Genomic DNA, 24,611 nt, shown 5'->3' with positions numbered 1-24,611 from the left:
ATCATTCGACGTATTTTTTTCCCTTTTCATTGACCGAAAGCCCACGTTGAATGATTTTCAAATAACTGCCAACATATCGCCTGCTCAAGTGCGTTGACGTCCGACAGAGTCGCGTCCAGTTCTGAGAAAAATGGCAGCTGATTTCCAGAGTTGTCGGAAGAGCGATTTGAAATTTCTGCTGTTGAGACCATAATAAATAAACAAGCGCAAAGATCAAATAATTGAAATTGGGTTTCGCACCATAACATGATTTTTCAGTGTCGCGCAGATCAAATATTAGAAATTGATCTGCTTGTCGCTGACAAATCACGATATTTTGCTCAGCCTCGTCTAACAATTGTTAATTATCCCGGAAGTCACTTTGCAGTCATGGAAATCTAACAGATTTCGAAAGTTCGCAGAATTGGTCTTTAATGTAACTCTTTCCAGTCATTTTTCTAACAGCAACACGGATTCGTTCTTGCCTCCAGAAACTGTTTTACGCAATGCCTGCCTCCTGTGCCATGCTGTAGAAAATTCCTTTCTGAGCCAGCAGGTTAATGGGCGTGTCAAACTCCACCACAAATCCTTTGTCAAGAACCATGATTCTGAGAATGCAAACCAATAATTATCCATCAAAATGATGACAAAAGAGCAACTTTTAGTCAGATGTTGAAACATTTCACTTATTTAAAGGAAGGATTTCAAGCAGGAACTTAAGGTGGCTCGATACAGTTTTTTATGGGCTATACCTACAATTTGCAATTGGCCTTTAAACGATCTTCCCTGACTCGGATCGATTTTATAAACCGTGAATTGTAACGCAAGTTTTTCGTCCATTCGAAGGCCTCCTTTATCGTTTAATTTGAAAACGTTCCAGTGAATCAATGATAATAAAACTTTGCGGCTAAATAGTTTACATAATCAAGTACGCGTGCTGAAAGTCTAAAGAAAATCTATCGAGCCGTTTTATAGATTTTTCAAAAAACGCTTAAAACCGAAAATTACTTAAAAATTACAATACGAGTGGTCGCAAGAAAAAAACAAATTCTAGGCATTGCGCGGTGGAAACTCAACAAAACTTTCACGACGTCGGAAGATAAGTTTAATACACATTTTGCCGTTTTTTGAGATTACTTCTTCTAGGTAGTGTTTGTGTCTCGGCTCATTTATTATCGCTGTGCAAAAACTACGATTTGAAACATTTTTGCGATTTATTCGAAATCAAACATACAGAATCTTTTAATTCTTGAATATTTTATTTGCAGTACATCATAGTTTAAGATGCTGATATTAGTTTTTTAGCGGTAAATCTGATTCACGCAAAAATCAGGATTTACTCATTTGGCGATTTTCTGTTTACCGTTGTCATGGAAATATCGATTACCTTAAAAAGTATATTAAATCAAATTTCAATCAAAAACCAATATATGGTGTAATTTTCATATCGATCAGAGTCAGGGAAGATCGTTTAAAGGCCAATTACAAATTGTAGGTATGGCCCAGAAAAAACTATATCGAGCCACCTTAAGTCATTTCATGGCCACCGATGATTTTCAGAAAGCTTAGGAATTGTAAGGTGCTTATATTTCTTGCACTTTTCTCGTATTTTTGAAAGTCTGTACACTTCAATGATTTCGACTGTAGTGAACTCCATAACTAAAGTTTATCTGACAGCATCAAGCATTCAAAAGCTACCTTTAGTCAAGTAATCAAAGGGAAATAATACTCTATTATTGTGGGCCGGGTAGCAGCTCTCAAAAGGTCTCACATAAACCACTCGCTATCCTTTGAGAGAACTGATAGATACAAACAACAGAAACAATGTCCATAACCTTAAAACAATAGCAACTGCTACACTAAAAAAAAACTGTTTAAGAGGGCTGCAGCATCCGCACTGACAGTCAATCAGAAATAATTGTTTGATGGTACTCTAGAGTATTCCAGTCTCAGTAAGGGTATGTGTCGGGTGTCTGTCAACACTTACTGTTAATTGCACAACAGAATGAACGCATGCAAAGTTGAGTGCCTTTGTCAGTAGTTGCAAGTTGCAATCGAAGTCTCAAGTTTTGGAATGGCAGATCTTACAGCGCCTTTCAGTGAAACGCAACCTCTGCTCATTCAATGGTTTTTCGCTGCTGTCAATCATCCTATCAAACGTCTACGAATCAAAAGTGCACTGCAACGGGTTAAAATTTGTAGATTTCGATCCATTTCGTTCGTTATTTTTTTTTTCGAGGTTCTTTGATTGTCATCGTTATTACGATAGGCAGTGAAAAACGTAATCGCTAGTTGGGTTTTGAACTTCGGTGTCATAAAAAAGGCCCAGTAAAATTTTAAGGTAATTTTACCTGGTGTAATCCATAATTGTGTTGAGCCTGTGAGCAATTGTAAAGACTGTGCGATCAGCGAACTCTCGTCGAATAGTCTGTTGAATGAGTTCATCGGTTTCCAGGTCCACCGCAGACGTGGCTTCATCGAGAACTAAGATTTTTCCTTTGCGGAGGAGCGCTCGTGCCAGACACACTAACTGTCGTTGGCCGACGCTATAAAAAGGAAACACAAAGACAAATTAAAGGTACGGAAAATGCAGAAGTCATAGAGTAACCTCCAGTCAGGACTAACTGATCTCTTCTTGTCAAAGTAACTTCACATGTACACGTAATGTACGGTAACATTGTAGTTTGTAAACGTTTTTGTTATCCAAATGCTGTAGAGAACCATCTGGTGAATACTATGTCTAATAAAACCATTAATCTAACAAAACCCAGAATTAATCTGATTGATCAGCCTTGTTTTAGACTAAATGGGACAGTTTGCGCGTCATCATTGACTAAGTAATTGGACAGAATGCGTGTTTTTTGGTTTCTTGTGCATCTCAGTTAAAAACAACCTCAACTGTTTTGTTTTCATTGAGTTATGATAAAAGAATGTTGTTGTAGTTTTGATAAATTGTCCAATTATGCATATGTTTATAATCATACTTGTGGTTAAACAAATCGGACTCCTCAGACCGAATTGGACTTCACTCAGTCCTATAACCGTTATAAACTGTCGTTTGCTTAAGCGAAACAGCTGTTTCTAGCTAAACAGAACAGGAGTGACATGGAGCCACCAGTTAAATCGCAGTCACATCACCTCAGATTGTCTCCACCCTCGACAATTATAAACTGCAGTCCACTTTCTGTTTCCGCTGCAAATCTTTTAAGGTGGCTCGCCTCAAGTATCTGCCATAACTCTTCGTCTGTGTGTCTGCCGAATGGATCTAGATTCAATCGAAGGGTCCCAGAAAACAACACTGGATCCTGCAGAAAACAAATGAAGTTACATTTATTAAGGATTATGGAAGAGGGCGCAACCGTCAAAACCGGCAGGTAAAGGACTTAACGACCTCGTTCGGGCAAGACCTCATCTGCTTCGAGAATGCTATTAATGCATTCCCTCGTAATGAATCAACTGATAACTTTTCTTAAAGTTTTTGGTTTGGGTCTGTTGTCGTTTTTGCTGTTTGTTTTTTTTTCTCTGTCCTTTGCAGTTCCAGTGACAGTTGTTGCCTTTGTTTGCTGCTGCTGTCTTTTATATTTCTGTTGCGTTTTGTTGTTGTTGTCACTGTTTCTTGTTTTCGTTGTTCGCATTCTATTGCTTTGAATACTGCTTCTGTTGTCGCGGCTGTTGTTGGTGTTGCTGCTGCTGCTGTTCAGCGTTGTTGTGTATTGCTGTTAATGATCGATGGCGGTGGTGCTGACACTCCAAGCAATGGCACTGTGCCTTACATACTACAAGCTAAATGATCGGCTGAAAGGAGATCAACTCACCTGTGGAATAATAGTGAGTCTTTGTCGAAGATCTTGGAGTCCAATTGTTGCGATGTCGATATCATCAATACAAATCTTTCCACCTCCTCTTTCCAGAATACGGAACAAGGCCTGGGTCAAGGTGGATTTTCCTGCTCCTGTTCGACCTACAATACCAATCTGGTAAAAAAAAAAACCGAAATGAAAGCAGGGTGCGAAGCAGTGAAAATGTAAATTCTTTTATGTTACGGGAATTGAACTGGAAAATCAGAGGGAGTTCATGGATTTCTAAATTGATACAAAAACCTTTCATTTACTATTTAAAAATTAAAGAGCAAAAGCTACCTTATTACATGAAATTTTCGCGACACGTTAATTTTGCGAATTTCGCGATTCCAAAAAAAATCGCGAAATTAAAGTGACGCGAACAATTAAGTGTCACGAACATTACATGACGCGAGAATGACTCACATTATGTCAATAATCAAGAAAGAATAAGTTAAGTACCACTGAAGGGAGGAATTTTCAATGTAAACGGATGTTGTCTTCAATTGACTTAAGAACTCAAGTACAAGCATGGCCTACTTGTAGACTTTGTGAGAACTGCTCTGTTGTTGCTATTGCCGAAATTTAGTCCCGCCCTTGCGTTTTCGCTAATTTTGACGTTATTATTCCTTTGATGAAGTCGTTTTAATATTGCCGAGGAAATGACAATTGTCTCTTACGCCAAAACGCGAAATTAAAGTGATTCAAAATACAATATTTTCGCAAAATCGCGAATCTTAAGTGTCGCGAAATATGTGCACCTCAAAATCTCGAAGTTGACGTGTCGCGAAAATTTCATATAATAAGGTACTCTTTCTATCAGAAAATGGAAAAAAAGTGTACAGGAAATATCTCTGTCAAAAATACAAGAAGGATTTAGAAAGCTTTAATGAAAGTTACCTTTTCTCCGGGGGTTATGACGCAGTTGATGTTTTTCAACACAAGAGGAAGCCCTTCTCTATATCTCAGATCAAAATCTTGAAATGTAATGTTTCCATTTTGAGGCCAACCATCTGGTGGTTGACTGTCAGGGATTATCCATTCAGCCTGGAAGCAAGAACGAAACAATGTCCTTAACACTACCACCATACAATGATTTTTTTCATTTAATCAAGGGAACGAAAACCCAAGACAGAAAAGACACCACAGCATGTCTCAGCCGATAGAAAACTATCATTGAAAATGGCTGATATTATCTTTTTTCAATCTCGCATTTTACTTGCAAGGACGAACTCTCACACTGTCTTAGGTTTCATTTTTCAAATCTTTCTTATGATACATAATCTGTCAGCCGTCCCTTTTGGCGTATGCGAGATGATGCAAGGACCCCGTCTAAATTTCTGTAGAGGCCCCTTAATAAAAGGTTGAAAATTTTAACCCCTTGAACGCCCGTCTCTGTTGTGATATGTGGGTAGGCAAGTGAAACACTTAGTTGATTATCAACTGGAAGCTGATAAAGATAAACAACCCACCGAGCACTAGCGCTTCGTAGGAGCCTAGTCAATTTACAATCCGAATTAGTAATAATATATAATTAGACTGAGACAGAGAGGGACCGTTACAGTAAACAGAACCTTGCTTTCATACCTCTGTAGTAGTCTCGGAATATTCTCTAATGCGTTCCACGGATACAATGTTGGACTCTAGCTCACTTCCTTTACGCACTATCCAATCAAGATTGTGAGTGATCTGAAAGATAAAGCAAAATTCCTCAATAACTTTGGCTTGAAAATGGTGGAAACAAAGTAATCTGAGATATTTAAACAAAAAATGATACGTATGCGTCATCAGGATAGTAATTGTTAAGACTGAAAACATAATGGAACCGAAACGACCATGATGTTTCTTCAATAATAAACAAAGGGATTTAACATACAAAATCTGACCTGAATGCGTTAAGGCCTTCTTAGGCTGTGTTCACACTTGGTGCCTGGGCACGGTGCCCGAGTGCGATTCTTGCTGGGCACTAATGTGAACATGCTTTTTTTTTTCAAGAACCCATGCCGTTATTCGGGCATGGTGCTGGGTCCTGAATACACGGTCGAAACTTTGTACTCGGGCATCTAAGGGTTCTTGGGTACTTTTGTGTCTGAACACGGCACTTTGTTTTGCCGGTGCTCAGGTAGCAGTGCTGGGGCACTAAGTGTGAACGCAGCCTCAGATTTGCCCAAATAAAAATAATATATATAGTTTTCTCGAACCTGTAAAGCGTACACTATTGACAATCCAGCCAGACCACTCTCTATCTTATCTCGACTGATCACGGCAAACAACGCAGCGAAAAGGATAACGCAGTTACCGATAAACTCTAACCTCAGTGAAATCCACCTGTGTACAAGAACAAAACCAAAAAAAAAATTAAAGAAAGAAAATTAAAGCTAACTTTGCGTGGTTTCCTGCTGTTGGATTTTCCTAATAGTTTTAAGCACTTTTTGAAAAATTGTCTCTGCAGTAATATTGCTCAGCATTGTCAGGAGTAAATACTTGTCTAGTGGCACAGGAAAACAAAAAGAACACATATACTCGCAATAAAGCTGATGGGTTGTTGTTGTTATTAATTTGACTTTTTTCGGTTGTTTCGGCCGACTGCTATCGAAGTATAGAAAACGGCTCACTGAAGTCAATGTTTTATAAGATATTTGTCGGGTTTATTTGTTTATTTTTAATTTATTTATTTATTTTTGGAATTTTTCAAACCAGTCTGATTATATTTTCCTTTGCCTCATAGTCATTATGATAAAATCATAACCACATAAAATTGGTTTTAAATGTTTTCAAGGAAGAAAACTTTAAACCAAAGCATAATGTAGTTCTCTTAGGAATAAGCATTATTTACGAGAAGATTAAAAAAATATACTCTCACCTAAAAGAAATTATAGTTGGATAATAGGCCACTTGATTTTCATCCACTTTAGAGAAGTTTTCTTGTATGAATCGCTGTTGTTGTGAGTAAGCCCTGATAGTGCTCACGCCGTTCATAGTTTCAAAGAAGTGATTGTAGATTGGTGATCTGCTGATTGATTCAATTCTTCTCAGTTGTCGGGTAGTAGCTGCATATACTCTCTGGTAAAAGCAAATAATAAACAGAACGAAAAATAAATAAATTATACAAATTTTCATCTTATAGATGACAAATAACTAGGGCATATATTCAGATAGTACATCCAATAATTTAATAAACGTTTTGTCATCTGGAAAGTGGGATAGAATTGGTTGTGACGTGATAGGAAAAGATGAGATGGGACGGGTGCAATTACACAAATAACCTTGTAAAGGCTTTATCAAAATCCATTTTTCTGCAAACAATATTTCACGGTCGCGACCGCAACGTATTCAGCTTTGCATCCTTGATAAGTAAGATTCATTGTTTATGTTGTCAAATTTCGAGACCGTTACAGACGTAAATACGTCAGTTTAATGCAATAATTATTTTCGGTTAAATGTGACCAAAATAAACCGCTCATACGAAAAAACAATCAACGTTAAACGCAGCAGCGCAGATCCAGTCGTTCAGAGGTGCAACTTTAAAGGTTGGCTTTCACTAGCGTAAAATCACAGCAACAGTCATAAGCTAGTGGAGATAAAGGATAAGCGTAAGTGCGTAAGTGCAAGCAAAAGAAAAAGGAACATAATCATTCTTCTTATTGTGTTCTCAACAAAACCCGCTGCTCTATTATCATAAGCATACGGGCAATTTGTATCCTGCTTATGCATATCGCAATAAAAATAATTATTCCTACTAAAAAAAGCATAAGAGGAACGAGCTAACTTGTTATTCTTATGCCTGGCCTTGCACTTTTATTTGTTTCACTGCTGTTTACTCCTGTACTTTACCTGTATAAATATGTACAGAACCGCAAGTGGTAAGATAACTGATAGGAACATGGGAGTCGCAAAACTGATGATGAAAATCACAGCAAACATTTCCAGGGTGCTTCTGAGAAAATTGATAAATGATCTGGGAGCAAGAGTGTCTACCGTGTCCATGTCCTTGGAAAACCTGTTAACGATCCTTCCCAAAGGTGTTGTCTCGAAGAATGCCATGGGAGAGTGAAGAATGTTCAAAAGCAATCCCCGATGAAGTCTACGGGAAGCCATCACGGACCCAAATGCTTGAATAAAACAAGCCAGGAGGACAAAAACGGCTTGAGAGAACCCAAGTCCGCCGTATATTGCAAGGTCTCTTGTCTGCTGCGCTGTTGAGTTTGCCTTAGTTGAGGAACTGCTCCAGTCGGCGAGCCAGATGCGAGCTGAAACGGACCAGCATTCAGCGAGTAGAAGACACAGGAAGAACGACACAAAAAGGCAGACGGTCATGGACTTTATGTAACGCCAGAATATAGACAATTTTACCTGCAAATAGAGATGTTAGAAATTGAATGTAAGATAGTTGTGAGCCTATACAACTATTTTGATTCTGCGATCACTTCACATAATGTAGCCACTGCAGCAAATGGTGCGTTTTTATTAATGGCTATTCCCGGTACATTTGCAATAACTTACTCTTGCATTTCTATCCTATATCGTTATTTAATTTTTTCTCAAGCATCTCAGCGGTCCGGAATCCTCAATCCTCAAATCTGGTTGGCTAATTGCACGCGCTCCAGCGGTCCGGATTTTCCCATCCGGACCCCGCGTACGGACCGTTCACGGCGCGAAATCATTTTGCAGCTTCGGACTAACAAACACATGAAAGTTTTTCTCTCCAACCTTGAGATATGTGTTTACCAACCGTTGTAAATTTGAAAGGACAAAAAAGCAGAGGAATTAAAGGCCTTGAAGTTCTTCAAAAGGCGAGTATTCATTTCTTTTTCAACAAAATCGAGTTTTAGTTTACCGTTCGTAGTTTGCCGTTGTTTGTGCATTTCACAATGATTTTCACGTCATTGCGGTAAACTTCACCGGTTTTTAGACTCCATCTATGAGTTAAACTGCCTTGGTTAGCCGTCACGTTTTGCTAAAACAAAACACTATTTACCATCATTCAAGGAAATTAGATTCTTTGATTAAAAACGGACAAATAAATTATCACAAAATTGTGCCGTACGTAGTAGACACTACCGCATTTCATTCAGTTTGGCACTGTTTGTCAGAATAAAATTCTGCTGGGAATTTAATAATGCAGAGATTATTAATTTGTTAAGTTACATAGAAGTGTGAATAGCTTGTAAAACTGCTTTTCCGTCAGAGTATTTTGGAGTCAGAAAAATAGGCTTAACACCCTGCGAGCAAAGTTTCTTTCAAGACTTTTCAAAACATTTATCGGGAATTGTCCGGCAAGCCGAAATCGATTTAAATATGTTAAGTTTTGTGGCATATTTGTGCTATATTTTAGCCTGCGTAGCTGGCGGGAGTAGCCGCGATTTGCTTGCTTCGAGCCCGCGTGCGTGAGCGGCGAAGTTGTTACGTATTTGTTGATATAAAAAAACGACGCTAAAATCTTTCGCTGTGCCGTTGGCTACTATCTATCACAATTCAAAGGTCTTCCCGTTCATTTTACGTGTAATCCGTTTGATTTATTTTTTACGGTTGCACGTACAAATAACGGGAAGAGTTTTTAACATGATAAATAATGTAATCAACGCCACAGCTGGTAGATAATCTGTTGTTTACAGAAACGACACGAAGAGAAAAGTCCTTAAGAAACTTTGTGTTCGCCATATAGTCTCTCACCGTTCCAGACTGTGACACTTCTTTAGATGTCATCATTTCCGCTAAAGCATCATGAGGCAGAGAAGAGCAAAGAAAATCCACGTCTCCGCCGTCTGAAGTAATCGTCGACATAAGACTTTCCGCTCTTTTTCTCCTGCTAAGCTCATTGTTCTCAACTTCGTGCCAACTTGAAGTGGACAAAACTGTGTTCGATCTCGCTCTTGAGAACCGTGGCGACATTCCTCGTATGTTGCTGATTTTTCTTATTCTCTCACAATGGTCAACAGATCCGACTGTCTGCGGCATCCAGATGCTTGGTTCGTAAGCAAAGTCCTCGATTTGAGGCGCAAATTCCAATGTCGTCTGTGATCGATAACGTCCAGAGAAAACTGGAAAAATGGAAAGGTACATTTTAAAAGTCAAAAATTCACGCTTTGTGGCCTAGTGATTAGGGCGCAGGACTTAAAATCAGAAGGCCCCAGAAATATGCAAGTTCAAAGCCTCCTCCCTGCCACTAGATAGATTTCTGTTTGAACGCTCCGAATTCAACTCCTCCACGCTTTGCAAATGGCCAACTGGTTCTGTCATTCAGAATGTTTCAAAAGTTTATGTTCGATTTATAATATTTAACAATTTTTCGCCGAGGGCGAAGTGATTATTGTTGAATAATCCCCGAGACGAAGGGGATTATTCAACATTAATATACAATCTTCGTTCACTGTCCAAAATCCACGCGCGCAATTGGTTAAAATAGATCACGTGATTTTGCTTTACCTGTCGTCAGCAAACTCAGACAGTGCAGTATTGACAATAATGCACAAAAATCGTGCATTATTGAAGGTGTCTTCAGCTTCAAGGCTTGTAGAAGTGGAAGAAAAATATATTCCTCAAATTATCAACGATCCAATACCAAACAAAATCGAAGAGGATAACAACTTGAAGCGCTTTCATGTTCAAAGGTAAACTGCAGCTCAATAAATACATTTTTGTGTGCGATTGACTTGCTTGTAGTTGCTTGATTGTGAAAGCCATCGACTTGCATTGAACAAGCTTCTCGCTGACTGTATTTATGAACGACCACAGCTGATGAACGATTTTATGAACTATTTTAAGCTATATTTTTGTACGGCTAATTTGTGATTTTTATATTATTGATGTAATCCCGTGTAATTATGTACTACTACACTTCTTATTTTTAAACATAAAGTTTGTTGTTTGAAGTTCCTTAAGTCGATGATCGCTTGCAGTTCGATGCAGTGTACTCAGATTGTATATTAAAAGGGTTAGAGTCTGTTCGTTCGTGTTTTGTTGACAAATACACGCACTTGCTGGCCTCACAATGAACTCGAAACGAGGCGTAGCCGAGTGCAGTATTGAAAATTTCGAATTCATTGTGAGGCCAGCAAGTGCGTGTATTTGTCAACAAAACACGAACGAACAGACTCTAACCCATAAATAATCACTGAGCCTGAGGCGAATAATTGTTTTAGTATAATTTTCAGAGGTGAATATCAAAAACTGCAAAATAACAATAGAAAACACGAAAACAACAAACAGAAGTGCTCGCTTGCATACGATACGTGTACCAGTTTAATTCATCAATTGAAATCATACTTTACACTCAAGTTTTAGCAATAAAACGGAACGAAACACACACTACGAAAAAGATAGATATCCGGTACCTTTGTTTAATCGTTGGTGACTCCTAAGCAATTGTGTGAATCCTCTCGAAATTACTAGCTCCAGTGAGAAGAGAACTAAATCATATTTTGACAGTCGATCTGACTGAGTACACGGCCGTGTGCGATGTCCAAAACCACCATGTTAACGATCAATTCTAATGCCTTGAAAACCATCTCTTGAAAATATTTTTGGTCCAAAAGCCTTGATAGTAAATTTTCAAATTTCCCAATGTTTTAAATAACCAGGAATTTGAGTGATTTCTTCTAAATGAGAGAAATTTTCATTCAGGAAATGCCGCCATGTTCACTGGCCTGGACGGCAAACGTGGCATGGCTTAGTAGCCAAACCTTCAGATGCAATATTCACCGCCTAGCGCGGTGAATATGGCGCCATAGTCCGAGCTTCTCGACCAATCAGAATTGAATTCACCTCTGGAAATTATACTAATTCTTTATATATTTACACAGGAGCCCATGACCTGATTTACAGTGTTTTTGATAGCACAGGACTGCTTTATACATCGACACTTAACTCAAGTGAATCATTATTATTATTATTTTTGATTAGTTAACTTGGAAGGAAACATCACAAGGTTATTATGATGACAAATCAGTCAATACCTGGTGTTGTATTCTCGGTAATTTGTTGTTTGTTCGCTTCCGAGCTTGATGGTAGAGTCCATGACCTCATCCTGACTAAGCGTGGGTGAACTGTGTTCTGAGGCTGGTTAACCTGTACAGAGCTTTTTCGATTTACATTTGGAGATGAAGGAAACTTCGTAGATATTGCCTGCTTACGATTTCGTCGTTCTGTATTCCCTTCTGATATCACTTCACTATCTGTAACGATAGTTAACATTTAAAAAAAAAGGTTTACATGAAAAGCATGATCAACAGATTCAAAAGGTTAGCTGTGTGGCAATCATTATTTAAGGTATTAACGTATTGAATACACTCGAAAATGTTATTGCCTTCATATATTCTTCAGGGTTGCATGATGTTAAGTCCCAAATAGTTTGTACGTCCGATGTCAGTGACATTTCAGCCTCGTCGTTTGCACCTGTAATTGACGTCCCAAAAATACTTGGTTATATCACTTTAAATCAGCAACATGCCGACACTAATAGCAAATCAATAGACGTTTTACTTCGTCAAATCAAGTAATGTCATAGGCTACTTGAATGAATCATATCATTCAGGCCAAAGTTGCAAAGTGTTAGTACTGCAATTTAAGTCTCGATGCTTCTCCTTAACTTATCAGTTATTCACAAAATGCTCTTTTTATGCAAGATCAATGAATAATTTTTCCCACTGAGTGCTTAGGCAAAATTAAACCTTACCTGTTTCCGAGCTGTTTTCAGTAACTAATTCATCATCGCCTTCAATCTCGTTTTCTTCTTCTGGTTCCTGGGCCTCTTCAGGAGGAGTGGGCTGGCTTGTGCCACGGTCACCTGAAATAAAATAGAAGTATTTTAAAACTTTGACAATAAAGTAGACAATAGTGACTGAAAATAACACTGAAATACATGAAACCTGCACGAGGTGGGGGGAACGTGTATGAGCGAGACACGATTGGTTTTAGTTTGCTGATTGGCTAAAAAAGTGGCGCGGGACTTATAAACCAATTACAAAGCGCAGAAATGCAAAACCAAAGCAAAGGGGAATTACGTTCGACGCCTTAGTAAAAACTACTTTATTAGCTGTGTTTCATAAGTGAAGTGCACAATGAGAAACGCTTCTCTCATCTCAATTTGCTTTCTAGTTGCACAAATGATACTATTTCTGTTACCTTGGTCCATCGTTATAGACGTTTCGTCGTTATTTTCTTCATTATCTGTTTCCTGGATTTCCTCTAAATACGTATACCCCCTGCCTCGACGTTCCCCTGAAAAAGCAACAAACATAGCGCAAAATAAGTTGCATCTCTTTTGATATCGTTGTTGTAGACGTCTTCGCTGTTGTTAGGTTGTTTTTGTTGTTGTTGTTGTTGTTGTTGTTGTTGTTGGCGTTGTTCTCGTTGTTGTTTTGTCGTCGTCATCGTTGTTGTTACATACAACATTAGCGTTAATTATCGAGAAATACCATGTTCCTGCTGCTGTTGTTTGGCAGTGTAAGTAATGACAAAATCTGCAAATTCTCCCTCTCTAGCCATGAGCTCGGCATATGTTCCTTCCTGGAAAAACGAGAAAAAAACAACAAAAACAAATGAATTGCATGGGAATTGAAGGGTGTAACAAGCACGCATGGGTGTTAACAGATCCTTTACGTAGATATACTTAGATACCAAATTATCAAATGAAAAGTAATAATCAATGATTCTTACCTCAGATATTGTTCCATCTTTAAGGACGATAATTTTGTCAACTTGCGGAAGGAAGCTAATGTTATGAGTTACCAGGACACGAGTCTTAAAGAAGAATAAAAGAATTGTTGATTTCAACACTGGCCCTGAAGAAGACTAGTTGTGCTAGTTGAAATATTGGCCCATTAAAAGTGCCCTTTGCCGTAGTGCCAGCCGTGCATTTAAATCAGTTTTTTTCTACACGCTACAGAGACGTCTGAAGCAAGCATTTCTACTTAAAGAGATCCGGCAACAAGAAGTCCAGGGTTTTACTCTTCGCTGTGTGGTTCCCTGCATTCATAAGTTTCAATGGTTTATTGTTCCCTAATGAGCATTCCTGCGCAAAGAGTATACACACCCTGCACTAATGCAGTTAGGTTTCAGTTGTACGCTTTCGTAGCACGTACATGTGCAAGAATCCATTTCGACTTCGAGGCCTTTCATCCCATGCACTCGCCTTGTTACAACTATAGGGTGACTTGGTAGCAAAATTATTTGTCGCTCTTGAAAGAGCATGTTCTCGTTTCTTCAAGTCTACGAAATAAACTTTCCTCGTGGTCAAAGTCGAGGAATATTGTCATTGGGTTGTTTTCAGGGGAAAGGGGGTTGGGGAGGTTACCCTTAGCGTGAGAGCTCTCTTGTGCTTGTAATTCTACTGGTCTTCAGGTTTAGTTGTTGTTAGCTATTGTTTCGGGGAATAGGAACTTTGTTCCTGTTCCTTGTTCTATTGGTCCACGAAGGATAGCAAGCCATTTGTGTGAGACTTTGCAAGAACTTCTACCCGCACACATATTGCATTACATACATTCTAAGATAAAAACACGTTTTTTTCACGTTGGTTTTAAAAAGCCAATTCCAACATAGCCACGTCTAGCCAATGAAAACAAAGGCAAATAATGCAGCGAACAAAACAAAATTTAAAACAAAAACCTAAAACATACTTTCATTTCACAAGTTAAGTTTCGAACAAAAACAGGCAGCGTAAATGATTATTCGAGCGATGAAAAAATCGGTTTATTTTGACCAAAAGTTCGGTATACACGCCTGATATTCCGGTGTGATTATCCAGGGTATAGTCAACTTAGTTGACGAAGGCATGTAGTCCTTACAAACCTTTTTACGCAGTGTTCCTTTTGGTCCGATAACTTTTTCAAACATATGCTTCCCCACATGTGCATCCACAGCACTAAGTGGATCATCCAACAAGTAGATATCAGCATTGAAATACACAGCTCGTGCCAGGTTGATACGCTGCTTTTGACCACCACTTAGGTTGATACCCTAAAGCACACGAAAGGACAACTAAGAATTGTAATCTTCTAAATACATTCCTTTTTGCGCCCCTACTTAATTGGGGCGCAAATGTCGCTTATTTTACATAGAGGTTAGAAAGGAATGCCTAGAGCATAGAGCTAGGAAGATCCAAAGGGCCTTGTAATTAATATGTAAAAATTTAAATCGATTTATCTATTTACAGTGGCCGCTTCTCTTAGTAATCTTGTCAAATTTTAACTCCCAGTAATGTGGATGGTTTATGAAAAGTTTGTGCACAGTTATCAGTGTCTATGTACATGTACGTTAGCAACCTTACTGCCTTAACCTAAGCCCAGACTATTTTAATTTAAAAAAAAAAAAACACACTAAATCTTACCCTTTCTCCAATCTCCGTCATGTCGCCTCCAGGTAAGATTTCCAAATCCGTTTTCAGAGCACAAGCATCAATCACTTTCTGATACACTCTTGAGTTGAACGGTTTTCCAAACGTTATATTATCCCGTAACGTAGCATTCTGCATCCACGCTTGTTGGGGCACATAAGCCACAGTACCCTGAGAAGAAAAGGTTTTTTTTTTCTTAATGAAAAGGAGCGTTTAACTTGGACTTATGCAGTAACTAAATGATAAAACAAGATCTTTTTTAAACTAAAACAGACATACTCCACAAAACATGCGGGATTTATTCAATACATGCAGGATTTATTCAGAATAGGCAGTGATTAACCCTGTGTAATAAGTCTTTTGCTACTGCACCTTTACAGCAACTAGTCCTTCAAGTTTCTCTGTTTCACCAAGAAAAGCAGATAACAAAGAAGACTTTCCACTTCCAACAGAACCAACAACTGCTACAAGAGATCCATCAGGGATGTCCAAGTTTATACTAAATTAAACAGACAATGTTTACAGTTTTACAAAAGTGCAAAAGTATTTTAATAAAAGGTCACTGAAGTTTATTGGGTGTTTCCTTTGGCTTAATTAAGTTAATTGTATTCCCTGTTTTACTTATTCTGTACTTTGTGGCAAATAAATCGTTGGTTGCTTGTTGTTGAAAATTTAGTACGCTTAATTAAAAACCCAGTTGAATTTCCTCTCCGTGACTTTGCTGCTAAGCAGCAATACTGTTGCTAAGCAATATAACATAACTAGGTGTCGTCATGCTGATGTTACAACTCAGAGAACTCCTTGTTTTTTATTAATGGACAATAATAGTAGAAAACTCATTCGGATTTACCAAAAACGAAATTTGTCAAAAACTTCGAAATTTTTTTCAAAATTTCGAACTTTTTTGAAAGTGTCAAGTTACGAAGTAAAGTTTAGATACTTACTCTTCTAGAACAGGCAGCTCGTCCTTATCCCAGCTAAACAGTCCATCTTTTACATGGATTACTGATCCGTTTTCTGTAGAAGAAAAACATATATGACGCTTATAACAGATACTTTTAAAAATATAAAAGGAGAAACAAAACGAACGTTATTACAATAGCATAATTGCGGTATGAGAGCTTGTCACGAGAAAGCAGTTATACTATAGCTTTCTGTTCTCACCACACAGTGAGATGGCGTTAAGTTTTCAAACTGACAAAGAAAAGAGGCAGGTTCTTTCATCGCCCACTTCATGCCTTATCTGCCACGCAGGCATGTCAAGGTTGAGTAAGAAATCGAAGTTACCAAGATGAAGTTGAGTTGACATGCATCAGTATGATGATCCGTATTTGTGAATAATTAAAGACACAGAAACAAACGTACTTCCTGTGGGCATACTCTTTTGTATGTTTTCTGGATTCACTTCTTCAAGGTTCAGGAACTCCTTGATGCGTTTTACTGACACCAGGGACTACAAAGAAACAAATTGAATCAATACCTTTTTTCGCATTTAATTCCTTTGTTGTAGAGTGATTCCTTTGGTTTGGTGTTAAAATACTCAATTGCAAACCACTCTAAATAAGTATATATAAGCAATATGTACAAGTAATCGTAAACATTGATTTACTTTTATATGCCGAAAACGGTTTTCAACTAATCAGTATAACTACAATGTAACCATTTTGTTTAATTCATTAAAATTACAACGTAAGCATACGATTTTCCACTACGCCAGTCAGTTTTCTGCATTAGCAAACTCTTATTTTGAGGTAGCCATCGATTGCGAGACACATTTGTCAAGAAAAAGACACAAAATAGTGTTGTTACGAAATTTAGAGCAGAATCGTATTTTGAAACCCCCAGATAATTTTTTTTAAGACACAGTTCGCAGGGCTAGAGATGCATTTCAAACTAACCTGCACAAAGCTGATAACACATTGAGGTAAAAAGGTGAAAGGCAATCTAATGATGTTAAACAAAGACATGGCCACAAAAGCTTTAGAAGCAGTTAGCTCGTTTCCAGTGAGAACGTAAACTCCAAACGTAGCAAAGGAGACCTATTTATGCGGATGGTAACAAATACAATAATCAGATGTAGAGGTCATGAGCATGGACTGTAAAACAACGATATTTATTGTAAATAATAAAGATGGTCGATTTTAAGCTCGGTGATAAATAGGGAAGAAATTATTCTACATGACACGAGCGTGGGACAAAGAAAAAATCTGAGTCCCCGACGGGAATCGAACCCATGGCCTCCCAGATACCGTTTGGGCGCTCTAACCAACTGAGCTACGTGAGACTCGCTGTGAGCTAGGCCATTTACTAGGTTGACGCGTCCTGCATACTGCTAGGATCAGCAATGTCGAAATCATCAAATTTTTAGTAAATAATAAAGATGGTAGATTTTAAGCTCGGTGATAAAATTAATAGTGAAGAAATTATTCTACATGACACGAGCGTGGGACAAAGAAAAAATCAGATTTTTTCTTTGTCCCACGCTGTGGTTATTCGTACTGCATTAATTATCGACATCGCATATACGTCCCACAAATCGTGAAGAAATTGACATTGTTTAAGTGCAACGGCGAAAGGAATATACCAAGTGCGATTAGTTATCAGCTCGTTGTTTGTAGAATAGTCCGCTTGAAGTATTATGACCTTTTATAACCTTACCTACCCACCTGATAATGTGCTTAGTTTGCGTTGCGACTCGTGTCGCGTCGCCGAGATTTTTTTCCAATCTTAATGCGATGTGATAATAGTTGCAGTGCGGAATAGAATACTTTGCTGTTAATGTTAACCTTGTGGCCAAAACTTTTTAGGTCTTTAACGATATTAGTTCAGTTGCTGTTCATATCAGCACAAATACTCTTTGAATTTAGTAAGAATCGGTAACTGAAGCTGAAAATGAGACAAATGCTGTCTTTTATGTTACAGTCAACTTCCTCTTAACGGACACCCCCATAAGACGGACACCTGGTGTTGGTCCCGTCCCTGCCTTTTTCATTCATTTAACTGTTACTAAACTCCCTATAGGACGAAAACCTCTCTAAGGCAAACAGTTGGAGTCGTTCATGACGGTGTCCATCTTAGAAAGAGTTGACTGTATAGCTAAACTACATTGTCACACTTGCCACCATTTTTAATGGTGTTATCGAACCCCAGTGTCACCCTTTATTTTATGTTAGAAACCCCAAACGAACCATGTTACCTGCAATGGAACAAAACAGGCTTAATCTTTTCATTTTTTAACATCGTAAAGAAAAACTCATGAGGCAGGTGTGCTTATCAACACCAGACTTACCAAGAAAGGAGCACAAGTGAATGTGAATTCAATGACGGCGTTAAAACACGATGCATTTCTAAGATATTTCAGTTCGTCATTCCTTATTGACATTATCTTACTAAGGAAAGGCTCTTCCCACGCGTACAACTTCAGCACCTGGGAAATATAAAACGGCATATCAGTTGCTTTAGATGTTATGACCTTGGCTATATAACTAGCATTATTATTGGATGCATTTTTCTCGTCCTTTTTTATTGACCAAAAGCCCACCACGTTATCTGCAATTATAACCCACCCATTAACTTTTGCGCGCGCTCATTGGGTAAAACGCATCACGTGATACAAAATCGGACGACTGGTATCAGCGAATATACCCCGTCCGATTTGATATCCGTCGCCCGATTTTGTAGGCAAGCACAAAACAAACGAATAAAGTCACCTTATTCAATAACCGATTCCCTCTATAGCGCGCGCCTGCAGGGAATCACGGTAGTTGTATTCATCAAACCATGCGCGTGACTCAGCAGCGATGCGAAGCAGCGATACACGCTGCTGAGTCTCGCGCATGGATTGATGAATACAACTACCGTGATTCCCTGCAGGTGCGCGCTATAGAGGGAATCGGGTATTCTAACTTTTAATATAATCACAGAGTTAAAAAATCACGTATACCAATTAACTTACATTTGTTTCAACCACAATTACGCCGGTTTTATTACGTAGGTTTTTCCTATAAGTTTACTGGCTATAAAGCGCGTTGTAGAACTTAATCGGAGGGTTATAAAACAAATAAACCCCTTTCTGGCTTGCTGGTATATTGGAGGATAATGCCCTTGGTTGAAAGATTGTCCTCAAAATTTCACAGTTGCCCTCGAAGCTTCGCTTCTCGGCCAACTGTTCATTTTTCGACAATCTTTCAGCCTCGGGCATTATCCTCCAATATACCAGCCGCCTGAAGGGGTTTATTTACTAAATAACTGCCTGCAAATAATGGTCTGCTTACGCCTATTAGCATCTGACAGTGATTTTGCTGCAAGTAATATTCTGCTCATACGTAGTTGTACTCACAGCCCGCTTACCAGAGTGTCTAGAAAACGATTTGAAATTTTAACTAAAGGTAGACCTTAAACAAGCTTGGTTATCGAATGATAAAACAATTTGAAGTAGAAAATCGCAAAATGTCGTGATTTGCCAGTTTCTCGCAGTGTCAATAGGCACTGACAAACCACGATCTTTGATCAACCTCTTCCGATAATTGTTAACAGGTAGTCCAGGAATATTAATACTCTCTTGTCAGACATTTCTAGTTGCCTACTGAGTTACACGCATTTTCAAACAACTTGAACAAGAAGAACTGCCATCTCATTGACTTAAACCGATTTAAACATGTAACAATGTAAGATATTTTAAATAGAAAGCAGTGCAAGAAATTTAGAAGTAAATCATTCAGACATGAATATCAGGAAATCATGCATGTAACACTCATATTTAGCCAAGTTGGGTGCCCAGGACGTATTTCATTATGTTTTTTGTGTTACAATAAAGATTATAAATAATGCAAAAATACCTTAATTCCACTCAGGACTTCGTCCATTATGACAATACGAGAGTCTTTTTCCAACATTTGTTTGACCTGAGAAAATAATGCCATACATATAAAAATCCGTTCTTCACTTGCACCAAATTAAAAAAAAAAAAACACTTTTAAATTATCGTTCAAAGCTGCTTTTCACGCATTGTTTGTCTTTCACTGTTTTGAAACATTGTCCCAATGGCGTGGATGATAGGAACACAACATACATGAAATGCAGACAAATTACAACCAGAAAAAAGTTAAGCAGTTCAATCAAAGACGTCACATTGACAACCATAGTCTGCGTAGCTGGCGGTTTCGCGTTAACCCCAACAAAACCGCCAGCTACGAAGGCTATAGAAACCATTAATATATAGATATAGATATTGAGGGGAAATGTTGACAGTTCTAAGTATCTTAAAACGCAACTTTTCACCAATTTCTCAAGGTAGAAGGACAGACGTGTGCAGTGATATCGCCGAGGTCAATATATACCTGTTGTCTCCTCGCCTGCCTGGTGACAAGAAGATTCACGGGTATTAAGAGCACCAGCACTCCAACTCCCGCAAGAATGGATATCCCCATGGTAACGGAGAGGAAGTAAATGGCGATCAAAATCTGGAGCGGCGAGGACCAGAGCATGTTAATGTAAGTGACGAGATCCACGAGACGCTGAGTATCAATAGACATCAAGTTTACCATTTTACCCGCTGTGGACTGCCTCCGAGAAGCGTTGTTTAGAACAAGGGCCTGTTCATAAGCAAAATAAGATATTTAAAAAAAGAAAATAAGAATCGTAATTATGAATATTTGTACTTACAAAAACAAATCCCACACACATTAAGAGTGGAATTGATATATTTTCTCCTAAAATGCCAATTCCTCGCTTCCAAACCCCTGTGCCTTATAAGAGGCCGCGTCGTATTACCAGATATAATGATAAGTACTTTACCAGTCGTTCCTCGGTCGGTCGGTCGGTCGGTCGGTCGGTCGGTCGGTCGGTCGGTCGGTCGGTCGATGGGTCGGTCGTTCGTTCCTTCGTTCATTTACCTTCTCGTAGATGAGTCCTAACATGGCAGTTTTTAACTTCATTCCCAACAAATAACAGTGATGAAAGTAATACTGAAGTAAGAACGACTGGACAATAGCCGTCAAAAACATAGCTACTGCGAAGATATATCCTTTCCATACAGCCAGCTTGTTTTCTCTGTCCTCCACGTACTCAATAAGTAAACTATATCAAAAAAGGAAAGGTTAACATTTAATTTCACATAAAGTGTTCAGGAAATTATCGCGTGCAACCATAACAATGTTCAGCAGTTTGGGAAGAGAAAATCCTTCAGTAGAATCTCGAAAAAATGAATAGTCAGGCCGATCAAGAGAATTGTGGTTTTCAAGCCAGATCGACCAGACCGGTTTTACGGATACAGCAGCCTCTTGACATACTTTGAATGTTTTGACGATATGATAAAACGATGTGCTGTACATAAAAGACGCGTTTTTAGCTAACAAATTGACCACAACTTTTTCTACGGACTGCTTACGATCTACTTAACAATCTAACTACAAGTCCGCGTATTGTATGAGCCTTAATTCGCCGATTGATCAACAATCTACATCTTAAACGTCCACAAGTTTTGTCAAATATTTGTCAAAAAGATTTTTTCTGTGACTTTTGTGAAGCAAAGATGACAACTAGAACCTCTGGCACCCAAGGTAGCCAAATCTTGCGATTTTACCAGATTTACAAGCTTAAACGAATAATTATTGTGCTGTGGTGTTTTCAACGTATGGAGTGCGAGTCTTCAAAGCGAGTCGCAGTAACTAGACGTCAATATCAGGGCGAGCCTTTTTGTACAAAGTTAACTACAAACTAAACAAAGTTCTTTTAAAGCAAACTTACTTCAGCAGTTGTGGCTGAACAAACTGAACCGAATCGTTCGCGATTTTGAAGAAAGCAGCAGCAAGAAAATTCTGCCAGAATACTTTGCCTATTGCCCGCACCAAACTTGGTTTTCTCCTGTGGATATTTGCCCTGGGCGGTGAATACTCTACTTTGTCCGGTTCTTCAGAATGCGTAGCTCCGTTGGTAGTCGAGTGATCAACTTGGCTTTCGACACTACAGGAAATGAAGGAAAAATTCAACTTTATGAAGTTAAGTTTACACTTTTCTGTCCATTTAATTTCTGTTTTTAGATAAATCTATCCAAAAATTGTCTGAGTTCACTGCAGGGCTGTAACTAGCAAGAGACAAGACGAGGCACTTGCCTCGTCTAGATTTTAACCAAGAATTAACAACAAAATTTGAACGAGATTTTTTTTTAAACGAAATACGTTATGAAAATGCTGTAAATAGCGTTTCAGAACTTTAAGCTTTTAAAATTTTCTGGAGTGCTGCCGATACCCCCCTATTTTCTCGTTCTTTCGACGATCGCAGATTTTGCCTCATCTATGCCGAAGCCTGGCTACGGTCCTGAGTTTATTTAATCTTTTGAAGCTACTTGGCCACGAACCAAAATGACCAGCCAATGAAAAACAGTTATTAAATTATTTAAGGGTAAGAGTGTCTGTGAAGTAGCGTCATGCCTTTATGAATTTTTTTCGTGCTGATTAGCCCTGGTAAACACATGGTTGACCAACAAAATGTAACCCTGTTAAAATAACTCAATTTAATTTTATCCCTTATAATGTCATTTCCTTTCAATTTGCCAAAGCCCGCTAAAACTGAGATGGTAGGTAGAACACGGTCGAGATAGCAAGCGTTTTATCGAATAACCCTCTTAACCCTCGGATGTACAACCCCCCCCCCCCCCATAAGGTTTTTTCCAAATTTTGAAAAGAGGATTTAATCTACAATGCTGAAACTTTCAGTAGCTGTTCATTCATCCTTTACGGAAATTTTGATATGTCAACCATGTGTCCACGAGGCAACGTCATAAATACAGGCAGGTCTTGCCAAAAATCGTCATTTTTAACATTTTTCTTTATGTTTTCCAGTTTTTTGAAAAAAAGTGCAAGATTTGTTTATTTTTACATTCCATAAGCATTCTGGCTTGATTTTACATCAATTTCCGTTATTTTGTGACTTTCTAAGAAAATGTTGCAATCCAAGATGGCGGATCCAAGATGGCGGCTCAAATGACGTCACGTGACGTCATATGACGTCACAGCCAATAAAAATTATGTCATCTTGTAGAGTAAGCTAAGGGCTTTCTTATCAGTGTAAAATAATCTCGCTACGCCTTAATATAACGAAAACTTCGGGGAGGGGTTCCATCCACCCCACCCCCCCCCCCCCCTTGTACGATGGTGGGGGTGTGAGTTTGCTTGTACGTCCGAGGGTTAATTTTACAACAAATCGTTCCGGTCTCCATTCACTTAACAAATACTTTGAGAAGTGGTATTTGATAACTAACTAACGTACTAGAAATGCGACCTGAGCGACAAAATCGTTTGTAAATATTTTATTTAAAAAACATGTTCTTACTGAAAGCATTTTCTTTGCTCCTCAGTCGAAGACCCTTTCAGGCGAGGTACCACATTTGAGGCCCGGAAAGGCTCACCAAGTGCCCATAAATCGCTGTCACCAATAGGCCTCTTGTAAGCTGTTATAATAAGCCTAAAAGAATCAAACGTAAATCAACATCAGTTCTATATATTAAATGTTCCTCACTCTAATGAAGGACTTCATTAACGTTTGTAAAAAAAAAACACACACGTTTCACAACAACAACCTCACCAGCATCAAAGGTAACCATCACGGGGCAAGGTTTAATCCATTTTAATCCGTTAATCGTTCCAGTTAGTTTGAAGGTTACACCCGCTTTCAGTGTTACGTGCATAGCTGCTTTGTTTCGACATCCATCTTTCGATATGCTGTTAGAAATGGTTCAATCAAAATCGATGCATTCTTTTGTTTTCAACCTCTCAAACAATAGCTACACGTGTAAATTACGCTTGTTAATGTTCTTTTGAATTGACCCTGGTGTATGCTTAATGTAACTGAGCCACAAGTTTAGAAGGTCATGCTAGTGGGCTGTGTTTGGTGGATTTCGATCCGTCGTATTTGTTTAGCATGTCGAAAGTATAGATGGAGGTCGAAACTATAATGTACAAACTTAGTCATAATCTAGCAGACATAACTACGGAAGGACACTCAATACCAAACAGTGAAAAAGAACACGCAATAGCCATTCTTTTAAGTATAAGGTGCCAAAAGTATCTAAGGACGTTTATAAGTTTTCTTTTTTCCTAGATCAATAACAGAGTGGAACTTACTGCCCGCTGACTTAGTGAAAATTGCAAGTCATTATCGAATTTTAAATTAAACTTATAGGGAAGCATGTAACCAAGTAAAGTAAATTGTAACTAAGAATTGTTATATCTAATTTATGCATATGTACATTTTGTATTTATTTTGTATATATTTTTATAGTTGATGTGATGTCGTACACGATTATATCAACTCAATAAATGTAGATGATACCTCATATCCAGATAACAATGAAAACGGGTGTAATGGGATTTGATCATATTTTACACCACCAATGGAGAAAAAACATATATTTGTCGTTTCTGAAAAAAAGTAAATTGAAAAAGAAAACCATTACCTGGTCA

General features: G+C 38.4%; 1 protein-coding gene across 1 annotated transcript in view; it reads right to left on the bottom strand.

The window, feature by feature from the left end:
* LOC144663845 (ATP-binding cassette sub-family C member 3-like) overlaps positions 1–24,611 on the bottom strand; it is a 73,824-nt gene continuing 49,213 nt past the window's right edge. The window contains exons 10-31 of the mRNA XM_078524909.1: positions 18,440–18,577; positions 17,049–17,189; positions 16,516–16,603; positions 16,095–16,167; positions 15,523–15,649; positions 15,145–15,321; positions 14,607–14,774; positions 13,476–13,559; positions 13,235–13,325; positions 12,942–13,037; positions 12,493–12,603; positions 11,774–11,992; positions 9,492–9,859; positions 7,653–8,171; positions 6,682–6,881; positions 6,020–6,146; positions 5,406–5,507; positions 4,719–4,865; positions 3,795–3,953; positions 3,118–3,284; positions 2,331–2,525; positions 1–587 (exon numbers count right to left, since the gene is read on the bottom strand). Of these exons, the coding sequence (XP_078381035.1) occupies positions 479–587; positions 2,331–2,525; positions 3,118–3,284; positions 3,795–3,953; positions 4,719–4,865; positions 5,406–5,507; positions 6,020–6,146; positions 6,682–6,881; positions 7,653–8,171; positions 9,492–9,859; positions 11,774–11,992; positions 12,493–12,603; positions 12,942–13,037; positions 13,235–13,325; positions 13,476–13,559; positions 14,607–14,774; positions 15,145–15,321; positions 15,523–15,649; positions 16,095–16,167; positions 16,516–16,603; positions 17,049–17,189; positions 18,440–18,577 (3,606 nt within the window). The 3' untranslated portion in view covers positions 1–478. The remainder of the gene's footprint in view (positions 588–2,330; positions 2,526–3,117; positions 3,285–3,794; positions 3,954–4,718; positions 4,866–5,405; positions 5,508–6,019; positions 6,147–6,681; positions 6,882–7,652; positions 8,172–9,491; positions 9,860–11,773; positions 11,993–12,492; positions 12,604–12,941; positions 13,038–13,234; positions 13,326–13,475; positions 13,560–14,606; positions 14,775–15,144; positions 15,322–15,522; positions 15,650–16,094; positions 16,168–16,515; positions 16,604–17,048; positions 17,190–18,439; positions 18,578–24,611) is intronic.

This window comes from Oculina patagonica, chromosome 8, assembly GCF_052425735.1.
Source record: "Oculina patagonica isolate OP01 chromosome 8, crgOcupat, whole genome shotgun sequence".
In the NCBI taxonomy this organism is placed as follows: Eukaryota; Metazoa; Cnidaria; class Anthozoa; order Scleractinia; family Oculinidae; genus Oculina; species Oculina patagonica.
The sequence above is the reverse complement of the archived record's forward strand: the minus strand, read 5'-3'. Positions and strand labels throughout refer to the sequence as shown.